Source organism: Theropithecus gelada, chromosome 18 (assembly GCF_003255815.1).
Source record: "Theropithecus gelada isolate Dixy chromosome 18, Tgel_1.0, whole genome shotgun sequence".
In the NCBI taxonomy this organism is placed as follows: Eukaryota; Metazoa; Chordata; class Mammalia; order Primates; family Cercopithecidae; genus Theropithecus; species Theropithecus gelada.
The window spans coordinates 13,867,581-13,879,709 of record NC_037686.1 but is presented as its reverse complement, the minus strand read 5'-3'; the positions used below and the strand labels follow the sequence as shown (position 1 = coordinate 13,879,709).

The 12,129-nt window shown below is 38.6% G+C and overlaps 1 protein-coding gene across 1 annotated transcript in view; it reads right to left on the bottom strand.

Moving 5' to 3' along the window:
- The window catches only part of MIB1 (mindbomb E3 ubiquitin protein ligase 1), a 133,756-nt gene that overhangs the window by 79,173 nt on the left and 42,454 nt on the right, over window positions 1-12,129 (bottom strand). Inside the window, exon 7 of the mRNA XM_025365115.1 lies at window positions 833-1,016. Within this exon, the coding sequence (XP_025220900.1) occupies window positions 833-1,016 (184 nt within the window). The remainder of the gene's footprint in view (window positions 1-832; window positions 1,017-12,129) is intronic.

Genomic DNA, 12,129 nt, shown 5'->3' with positions numbered 1-12,129 from the left:
GAAGAGACTGAACAATTACAGTAGAGTGGGGGTGACAGGATACTAAAAGGGATGTGAGATGAAGTACATGGGACAGGATGGAGGCACTGAATGGGACTGGAATGGAGGGACAGACAGGACAGGAGCTGAGAGGCTGAATGAGACAGGAGATGGCAGTAGGCAAGGTGGAGAACTATAGAGGAAGACACAGCAAGGTGGAGGAGGAAGGGAAACAGAACAAGGCAGCATAAGGGATGGCAGGGTGACACAGTAATACCAAAGGTGGGAACAGAAGGACAGAAGCAAGGGATACAGACAGGGATAGGGAAGGATGGTTGAAGAGAGGGCAGAACAAGCCAATTTGTTTCTTGCTGCTGAACATTTGATGAAAAAATGACTAAATAAAAAATTAAACTGTAGCTCTTTGGAAACAAATTCACTCTATGAAAGCACACACATTTTGAGCTGCTCTTTCATGCTCAAGTTTTAGACGCAGGCTCCCAAATCAGGAAAGCTGCACTGGTCCAGCACTGCTAGAGACCAGATGGGCACAGACCTGTATCATTCTGGGGTTAAGTATCAGGAAAACCACTGCTGACTTGCACCACATAACATTCTCCAATAACTACTCTATCAAAAAATATTAAATATTAACTGTAACCTTTTCTGGACCTTCCCAGGCTAATTTAACTGGGATAAATTAGAAAACTAAAAGCATGAGTATGTCTAGGTGTACATGGAGAATACAACTCTAGGAAGTTTTATGCCAATTTAATTTCTACATTAATTTACTTTTAAAAATGACATAAGCATACTGTAATTTCCAGCCCAGAATTATTCTGTACATACTTACCGGAAGCATCGCTTCAGCCCATTCTCCATGTCCTCTTTGTAGAAGTTTAATTCGTTCCAGGTCGTAACAAACTTGTACAAGATCACCCACTTGAAACTGCGAAGTGCCTCCCTCTGCACCTTGAGCAGCTTCTCCACTTCGGACAATGTTCGCTTTAGTGAGAACAGCAGGATTGAAGGTCCACCTACAAGAGCAAAGCTAAACCTCAAAATGGATAGGTTTGCTTAATTTTAATACAAAATTCGTAAACACTGAAGATCAAAAGAGTAAGACAATCCTTTGCAATTATATCCTGAACGACTTGTGTTTCCTTTATTTTTATATATATACATATACATATATATTTGTTTTGTTCTGTTTTGTTTTTTGAGACAGAGTCTTGCTCTGTCACCCAGGCTGGAGTGCAGGGGCGTGATCTCGGCTCACTGCAACCTCCGCCTCCCAGGTTCAAGTGATTCTCCTGCCTCAGCCTCCCAAGTAGCTGGGATTACAGGCGCGTGCCACCATCCCCAGCTAAGTTTTGTATTTTTGGTAGAGACTGGATTTCACCATGTTAGCCCACCTGGTCTTGAACTCCTGAGCTCAAGTGATCTGTCTGCCTCAGCCTCCCAAAGTGCTGGGATTACGGGCATGAACCACCGCCCTAGCACCTCCTTTCCATAATTTTAATATACAAATTTGGGAAAAGAGTCATCCATAATCTTACCACCTTAATACAAGTGTAAATATTTTGGTATACTTTTGTCTATTCTCCCCTGCATGTTTTTTAAAACTGTTATAAAAGTAATATATAATTACTGTTAAAAATTCAAAATTTCAGAAACATGTAAAGTAAAAGTTCCATTTCACACAAACACCCTGGATCACCATTCCCATCCCACTAGAAACCACTATTAATATTCTACTCTGTGTCCTTATAGACATTCTATCAATATGCTGAATGACATTCATAACATAGTTGTTTTCCCATAAATGGGAATATTATATACATACATATGTATACATAGACATAGAGACACATACACACATATATTTTGTGACTTTTTTTCAGAGAATACATCTGGGAAGGTTTATTTTTTTAGTGTCACAGATACAGACCTATCTTAAATAGGTCTAAGAATACAGACCTAAATTGAATAGACCTTAATTCAATTTAACTGCTACAGAGTATTCCATCTTGGATACATGCTAATGTACTTAACTATTGTCCTATTGACTATCACTGAAAGTGCTTCCAAACTGTCACCCATATATACAGTGATGTAAAGACCATCCCTGTGTATACATCTTTGTGCACATGAGGTCAGTATTTCAGTAGAGATTCTTAAAAGAACTGTCTGATCAAAGTATACATTTCTTTCCAATTCCAGTAGAACCAAACTGCTCTACAAAGAGTGTATCATTTCCCCACACCACTACCAACTTAAAGGATAAAAATAGTATCTAGTTTTAATTTTCCATGCATGGATATTTGCCATAATTGTAATCATTGTATCAAACTAATTTGGATGCTGATGTCTTTATACAGGCATTTTCCATGCTGCTATCATCTTCAAAATAATCATTGTAATGACTACTTAATATTCCATCAAATAGATATACCACAATTGATAACAGAACACCTCCCCTAATTCCACACTGAATTCCAAGAGTAAAGGTTCCTTTGTCAAATAAGTTTCTATAATATTGGCATATTATATCCTCTTCTTAGTCCAAATGGTTATCAGCATATAAAAGACTGAGTGGTCACACCATATAAAAATCTGCTTACTAACTTTCTGTAACCACACAAGTAAACTGTTCTTTGTTTGCTTTATTTTTTCTTTTTTTGATACAGAGTCTCACTCTGTTACCCAGGTTCAAGCAATTCTCCTGTCTCAGTCTCCCGAGTAGCTGGGATTACAGGCACGCACCACAACACCCAGCTAATTTTTGTATTTTTAGTAGAGGCAGGGTTTTGCTATGTTGGTCAGCCTGTTCTTGAACTCCTGACCTCGGGTGATCCACCCGCCTCGGTCTCCCAAAGTGCTGGGATTACAGGCGTGAGCCACGGCACCCGGCCAAGTAAACTGTTCTTTCCAAAGCAATCACAAAGAGAAAAAAGTGCCTCTGACCAGTTAAAAATAAAAATCATATACACGAAGTTTTCTCTTAGCCATATCAACAACAGTGCCTTTTATCTCATTCTCAATTACCCAAAATTTACTAGACTTACTATCCTGCCCAAACAGAGCAGCCATCACACAAGTGCTCCCTCTGCTGAGTGCTTTTCCCAGCGAAACCCAGTCTATCTTTTAGGTTTACTCCAAGTGTTAATTATCCCTCTGCAGTTTTCTCTAATTTGCCCAGTAATGACCACTCTTCTCCTGCACTCTCAAAAAATTCTGAATACTTACCAATCATATTATTTTTAACATGTCATCACAGTTATTTCCCCTTCTATCTATCCAAGCGAAAAAGGAAACCCCTTCAAAGCAGGAGACGATGTCTCATCTTTGTGATCCTAGTACTAATCACAGGGCCTAATACAGAATAAGGACTTAGTAAGTTCTGTTGGATAAAGAACAAAAAGATCTTCTAGAACTCAAGTATCATATTACTGTTAGCACTCTACTGCCCAAGAAAAATTTCGAACAAGAAAGAATTCTGCAAATACTCCTCCTAATTAATGCTAACCTAACATTCCCAAAGAGAATATTTAACACAAAATGTGTTAGTACATGCTAATCAGAACTTAAGTCATATCCTTAAGATTTTTTCCCTTTTTATTTATTGACTAATAGGCAATAATTGTACCTTTTTTTTACTTTTTATTAATGACAGCTTTATTAAGATGTATTTCACGCACCATAAAATTTACCCACTTAAAGTATATAATTCAGTGGTTTTTAGTATATTCATGGAGTCGTACAACCATAACCACTATCTAATTTCATTTTTATTATGTCATAAAGATACCCCATAACTATTAGCAGTTACTCCATATTCACCCCTTTCCCCAGGCCCTAAATAACCAGTCATATACTTTCTTGTTTCTATGGATTTGCTTATTCTGGATATTTTATATAAATAAAATCACACAATGTGATCTTTTGTGACTGGCTTCTTTCACTTAGCATAATTCAAGATTCATCTATGTTGCAGTATGTGTCAGTACTTGATTCCTTTGTGGTATGTATGAATATATCATATTTACCAGTTGATAGGCATTTGGGTTGTTTCTACTTTCTGGAGCTTAAGAATAATGCTTCCACAATATTCATATACAGTTTTTTGTATGGACATACATTATTAAATTCTTTTGGGTACACACCTAAGAGCAGAACTGCTGGGTCTATAGTAACTCTACGTTAAACATTTTGAGAAACTACCAAACTGTTTTTTAAAGCAACCCAATTGTTTTACAGTGTTACCAGCAATACATGATGGGTCTAATTGCTTTACATCCTCAACAAAAGTTGTTTTTTTTTTTTTTATTCAAGCCATCTTAGTGTGTGAAGTGGTATGCCATTGTGGTTTTGCTTTGTAGTTCCCTAATAGTAATATCAAGCATCTTTTCATGAATGTTGTGAACAGAACCATGTCCCCTTAGAATTCATATGCTGAATCCCTAACCCTCAATGTAACTGTATTTACAGATAAGACCTTTACAGAAGTAATTAAGATTAAATTGGGTATTATAGGTGGGTCTCAAATACAATAGGGCTGGTACGCTTATAAGAGGAAGAGACATCAAAGATTTCCCTCTCCAAGTGCACACAGAAGAAAGGCCATAATGAGGAGAGAAGGTGGCCATCTATAGACCAGGAAGAAGGGCCTCAACAGAAACCAACACAGTTGGCACCTTGATCTTGAACTTCTAGCATCCAAAAGTGTGAGAAAATACTTTTTTTTCTTTTTTGAGACAGGGTCTCACTCTGTCACCCATGGCGGACTGCAGTGGCGCGATCATGGCAAACTCCAGCCTTGACCTCCCTGGGCTCGAGCAATTTGCCCACCTCATCCTTCTGAGTAGCTGGGATAAAAGCACATGCCATCACAGCTGGCTAATTTTTTCTTTTTATGTATTTTTTGTAAAGACGGAGTTTTGTTATGTTACCCAAGCTGAGAAAATAAATTTCTATTGTTTAAGCAACCTAGTCTGTGGTATTTTATTATGGCAACCCTAGCCAAATAATACAATAGCATTATTAACCATCTCTATAGCGTATTTTCTTTGGAAAACTGTCTATTCAAATCCTTTGCCCATTTTTCTATTAGGTTTTAACTATTGAATTTTAAGAGTTCTTTACATATTCTACATAGAAGTCCGTTATTAACCCATATAATTTGCAAACTTTCTGTCTCATTCCATGGGTTGCCCATTTTCTTGATAGTCTCCATTAAAACACAAAAGTTTTTAATTTTGATGAAGTACTATTTCTCCACTTTCTCTTTGGTTGCTTCTAATTTTGGGGTCATATCTACTAAACCATTGTCTAATCCAAGGTCATGAAGATTTATGGCTATGATTTATTCTAAGAGTTTTCTAGTTTTACCTTTTACCTTTAGGTCTATGTTCAATTTTGATATAATATTGGTGTATGGTGTATATAGTAGGGGTTCAACTTGTTTGTTGATATCCAATTATCCCAGTACCATTTGTTGAAAAGACCATTCATCTCTCACTGAAGTATCTTGAACTCTTGTCAAAAATCAACTAACCAGCCAAGTGCAATGGCACATGCTTGTAGTCCCAGCTACTCAGGAGTCTGAGGCAGGAGGATCTCTTGAGCCCAGGTGTTCTGTGCTATAGTGCGCCATGATTGTGCCTATGAACACCCCACTGAACTCCAGCCTGAGCAATCTAGCGAAACTCCATCTCTTAAAAATAAATAAATAAATAAATAAATAAATTGACCTAAATGCAAGGGGCTTATTTCTGGACTCTCAACTCTATTCCATTAATCCATATGTCTAACATTACATCACTAATATACTATCTTTATAACTGTAGCTTTGTGGTTAAGTTTTGAAACCAGGAATTGTGAGATCTCCAACTCTGTTCTTCCTTTTCAAGACTATTTTGATAACTGTGGGTCCCTTGAATTTCCATATGAATTTTAGTATCAGTGTGTCAATATCTGCAAAAAAAGTACCAGGATTTTGATAGGGATTACACTTAAATCGGAAGATTAGTTTGGGAAATACTGCCATCTATTGTGGGTTGAATTATGCCCCCTTCCAAAATATGCCGAAGTCCTAATCCAGGTATCTGTTAATGTTACCTTATTTGTAAATAAGGACTTTACATATGTAATCAAGTTAAACTGAGGTCATACTGGATTAGGGTAGGCCCTAAATTCAATGTTTAGTGTCCTTATAAGAGAGTCATGCACAGATACCCATCAAGAAATACAGACTCACAGGGAAGAAGGTCATGTGAAGAGAGTGGCAGAGAATATAGAGTGATGCATCTACAAGCCAAGGAAAAAGGATTGCTGGGAAGCACCAGAAGCTCAGAGAAAGGCATATAACAGATACTCCCTGAAAGTCTCCAGAACAAACCAATCTTGCCAACACCCATAATGTGGACTTCTAGCCTCTGAAACTGTGAAAGAATAAATCTCTGTTAAGCCACCCAGTTTATGGTAATTTGTTATAGCAGCCCTAGGAAACTAATATACCATCTAAACAATATTAAACCTGATCTAAGAACATGGAATGTTTTGTCATTTATTTAGGTCTTCTTTAATTTCTTTCAACAATGTTCAGTAGTTTTCACTGTACAAGTCTCACATCTCCTTGGTTAAATTTATTCTTAAGTATTTTATTCTTTTTGATGCCATTATAAATGAAATTGTTTTAATTTCATTTTCATATTGTTCACTGTTAGTGTACAGAAATACAACTGATGTTCCTGTATCAATCTTGGTTCCTGCAATCTTGCGGAACTCATTTATTAGCTACAACGGCTTTTGTGGATTCTTTGGGTTTTTCTATATACGATATCAGGTCATCTGTAAACAGAGTTAGTTTTACATCTTCTTTTTCTTTTACTTCTTCCTTTTATTTCTTTTTCTTACCTAGTTGCTATGACTAGAACCTCTGGTACAATGCTGAACAGAAGTAGTAAAGTGGACATTCTTGTCTTGTTTCTGATATTACGGGGTAAGTATTCAGTCTTTCATCATTAAAGATGATGTTAGCTGTGGGTTTTTCATAGATGTCCTTTATCAAGCCAAAGAAGTTCCCTTCTGGTCCCAGTATTTTTAGTGTTTTTATCACGAAATGGTGTTGGATTTTGTCAAGTACTTTTTCTGCATCTACTGATATGATCATGTATGTTCATAAGATTTGAATACAATCAGACCTAATGCTATACCTAGGTAAGCAACTTAATGTTAACTTTTCTTATTCTGTATAACATCCCTTCCCCCAAAGAACCTCAGGGAGTTAGCTTCTTGATGTACATGTCAGTAAGACAACTATTCAATTTATTGATTTTTCTTTAAAATATTATAAACTTACTAGAGTGAATTAGATATATTTTGGCCCAAATAAAATTAAAAAGACATCCCTAGCCTCCAAGAAACTTGCAATTTAGAAATCAAATGAATTTTAATAGGTAAAAGTAAACCTAAATAGATGAAGAGTATAAGCATATATAATACTATGGAGAGTAAAAGGAGAGAGGAGGTTCCCATATCATATAAACTCAATATTTATAGGATGTAGAGGAATTAATCCAGGTAACGAGGGAGAAAAAGAGGAGCGGGCATTTTACTTAAAGGGAGTAGTATGTTAAAAGGTACAGAAGTGAGGAAATGCACACAATTTTATATTGCTGATAAGGATTAGTGTGTGTGTACATATCTGTGGCAACACCAAAATCGCAGAGCAGAAACAATCTGGCTTCACCCTCCCCAATAGAAAACCAAAAAAAAACCAAATATCTAGCACCAGGATTATCACCAGCAATATCCCAGAACTCAAGTCTGAAGCTGAAATGATCCCTGGGGCCAGAGATATGAAAAACTCCAAGCAGATAATAAAAGAAACAAATTTCTGAATCTGCAACATCCTTCCCCCATCTACCAGGCACAAAGCACAGAAAATTCCCCCAGGAATCACAGTCTCTACCCTGGAAAAAGTGAGATCAAGGCAGAGAGCCAGCTTCCCCACCATCTTGGGTTCCCTTGCAGGAAAATTATTCCTGCCTCAATCCACAGGAAGCCTTATGAGTACCTGCAGGAAGAAAAATCCCTAAGGGTAACTACAGTCAAAGAGAAGATACAGGACTAGCAAGCCTGGCCCTTGAAACTCTGCTCTTTATCTCAGCCAAAACAGACATCAAATCAGAGTGGCTGTTCAGCAGCACTATACTGTAGGAGGCATACATTCCATGGGTCTTCTGGCCATAAATCCCTAACCAGACTTCCCACACAGCCGAGGTACCACTTTTGGGATCCGCTCCCACTCCTTTCCGCCCAATTCAGGATGAACAGAGTTCCAAACATTTGTGACACCCAAGGCAAACTGGGGCTTAAAGCACCATTTAGTTCTGAAAAGGAGGCAGCAATCTAGAATTGAGGGGATTCAACAGGCAATTGCAAAGAACCTCTAAGCAAGTATGCCCTAGAAAGACCAAAACAAGCAGACAGCAAAAACTAGAAAAAAAAAAAAAAAATGATCCTTCAATATGAAGCCATAAAAGGCCGGTAAGAAACAAAATAAACAGGAAGCCAATGGACAAAGCAAAGTGCCAATGACCAACCCTAGTAAGGCAGCAATGTGTAAGCTCTCAGTTAAAGAATTCAAAATAGCAGTTCTAAAGAAACTCAGTGAACTCTAAGATAACACAGAAAACCAACTCAGAAAGTTATCAGAGAAATTTAACAGAGGTGGAAATACGTTTTCAAAATCAAACAAAAATCCTAGAACTGAGAAATATATTTGTTGAAATGAAAAATGCATCAGAGGCTCTCAACAGCAGAATTAATTAAGCAGTGGAAAAAAATAAAAACAGTGGGACTGGATATAGGCTATTTGAAAATACACAGAAGAGAAAAAAGAATGAAAAGGAATGGAGAAGGCCTACAGGATACACAGACTAACCTCCAAAAAGCAAAATTGAGTCAATGGCATTCAAGAGAGAGTTGAGAAAGAACAAGGGGTAAGTTTATTCAAATTATAACAGAAAACTTTCCAAATCTAGAGAAAGATAAAAGCAAAAACTATAAAAAAAAAATCAATGTACAGCAAGGTCAGAAATCATCAAACAAATAAAAACCAAATAATAACCAAATAGACTACCCCAAGACATATACTAACCAAACTCTTAAAGGTCAAAGACAAAGAAAGGATCCAAAAATAAGCAACAGAAGAGAAGGAAATAACACATAAAAGAGCATCAATTCATCTAGCAACAGACTTTTCAACAGAAACCATACAGGACAAGAGAGAGCAAGATGACATATTAAAAATGCTAAAAGAAAAAAACTGGTAATTAAGAATACTGTACCAACCAAAGCTTTCCTTCAAACATGGAGGGGAGATAAAACCTTTCCCAGATGAAAAAAAGCTGAGGAAATTCATCACCATCATTTCTTACAAGAAATGGTAAAGGGAGTTCATCAATCTAAAAGAAAAGGATAGTAATAGCAAAAAGAAAACATGTGAAGATACAAAATTCCCTGGTAAAAGTAATTACACAGATTCAGAATACTCTAATACTATAATTATGTGCAATCCCCTCATAACTCTAGTATAAGACTAAAAGACAAATTTATCAAAAGCGAACAGTTAAGAGATACGGAATATCAAAAGATGTAGACAGAGACAACAAGAAGTCACAATGTGAGGAGTTAAAAAGTGTAGAGTCTTTTAGTTTTCCTCTGTTAGATTTTCTTTGTAATCAAAGTTAAGACGTCAACTGTTTAAAATAACTTGTTATATGTATAATACAGGGTCAAGCCCTACTGGGCCTATGGGTTTTTTTCTTCGTGTGCAGAGATGAGAGAGAAATCCTCATTGGGCGCCAGATATAGGGTGCAGCCCTACTGGGCCTGTGAGTTTTTTTCTTCATGTGCAGAGACGAGAGATCGTAGAAATAAAGACACAAGACAGAGATAGAAGAAAAGACAGCTAGGCCCGGGGGACCACTACCACCAAGACATGGAGACCAGTAGTGGCCCCAAGTGCCTGGCCGCGCTGTTATGTATTGTATACAAGGCAAGGGGGCAGGGTAAGGAGTGTGAGTCATCTTCAATGATAGGTAAGGTCACACAAGTCACATGTCCACCGGACAGGGGGCCCTTCCCTATTTGGTAGCTGAGGCGGAAAGAGAGAGCGGACAGCTTACGTCATTATTTCTTCTATGCACTTTTCGGAGAGATCAACGGCTTTAATACTTCCACTAATTCTGCTACTGCTATCTAGAAGGCAGCGCCAGATGTACAGGGCAAAACATGAGAATGGACCAGGGGTGTGACCGCTGAAGCACAGCATCACAGGGAGACATTTAGGCCTCCGGATAGCTGTGGGCAGGCCTGACTGATGTCTGGCCTTCCACAAGAGGTGGTGGAGCAGTCTTCTCTAACTCCCCCGGGGAAAGGGAAACTCCCTTTCCCGGTCTGCTAAGTAACGGGTGCCTTCCCAGGCACTGGCACTACCACTAGACCAAGGTCTGCTAAGTAATGGGTGCCTTCCCAGGCACCAGTGTTACCACTAGACCAAGGAGCCCTCTAGTGGCCCTGTCTGGGCGTAACAGAGGGCTCACACTTGTCTTCTGGTCACTTCTCACCATGTCCCTTTAGCTCCTATCTCTGTATGGCCTGGTTTTTCCTAGGTTATAACTGTAGAACAAAGATTATTATAATATTGGAATAAAGAGTAATGCTACAAACTAATGATTAATAATATCCATATATAATCAAATCTATAATCTATTTCTAGTATAACTATTATAACTATTCTTATTCTATATATTTTCTTTATTATACTGGAACAGCTTGTGCCCTTGGTCTCTTGCCTCAGCACCTGTGTGGTTTGCCACCCACATATAAGATGCTTTTTGTAAGCTTCATGGTAACCAGGAAGAAAAAACATACAGTAGTTATACTAAAAATGAGCAACACAGGGCTGGGCGCAGTGGCTCACGCCTGTAATCCCAGCACTTTGGGAGGCCAAGGAGGGTGGATCACTAGGTTAGGAGATCGAGACCAGCCTGACCAACATGACGAAACCCTGACTCTACTAAAAATACAAAAATCAGCTGGGCGTGATGGCATGCGCCTGTAGTCCCAGCTACTTGAGAGGCTGAGGCAGGAGAATTGCTTGAACCTGGGAGGCAGAGGTTGCAGTGAGCCAAGATCACACCACTGCACTCCAGCCTGGCAACACAGCGAGACTCCAGATCAAAAAAATAAAACAACGCAGGCTGGGCGCAGTGACTCACACCTGTAATCCCAACAGTGTGGGAGGCTGAGGCAGGAGGAATGCCTGAGGCAAGGAGTTCAAGACCAGCCTGGGCAACATCGTAAGACCCCATCTATATTAAAAAAAAAAATTTAATGACCATGGTGGTGTGCACCTGTAGTTTCAGCTACTTGGAAGGCTAAAGTGGGAGGATCGCTTGAACCCAGGAGTTCAGGGTTTCAGTGAGCTATGATCATGTCACTGCACTCCAGCCCGAATGACAGAGTGAGACCCTGTCTCAAAAACAAAAAGTGATAAAATTTGTTTAAAAAACACATTAAAACATACTACCAAAGAAAATCACCTAACCACAAAGGAAGAGGGCAAGAAAAAAAAAGGAAGAGAAGAGTTACAAGACAACCAAATAACAAATAACAAAAATAGCAGTAGTCTTTACCAATGAATAACAACAATGAATGTAAATGAACTAATTCTCCAACTAAAAGACATAGAGTGAGGCCAGGCACAGTGGCTCATGCATGTAATCCCAGCACTTTGGGAGGCTGAGGCGGGCAGACCACCTGAGGTCAGGAGTTAGAGACCAGCCTGACCAATATGGTGAAACCCCATCTCTACTAAAAATACAAAAATTAGACGGGCTTGGTGGAGGGCACCTGTAGTCCCAGCTACTTGGGAGGCTGAGACAGGAGAATTGCATGAACCCGGGAGGCAGAGGTTGCAGTGAGCCAATATCGTGCCACTGCACTCCAGCCTGGGTGACAGAGTAAGACTCCATCTCAAAAAAAAAAAAAAAAAAAAAAAAGACATAGAGTGGCTGAATGTGTAAAAGAAAACAGCTTTAATGACCCAACTGTGTACTCCCTACAAGAAATTCATTT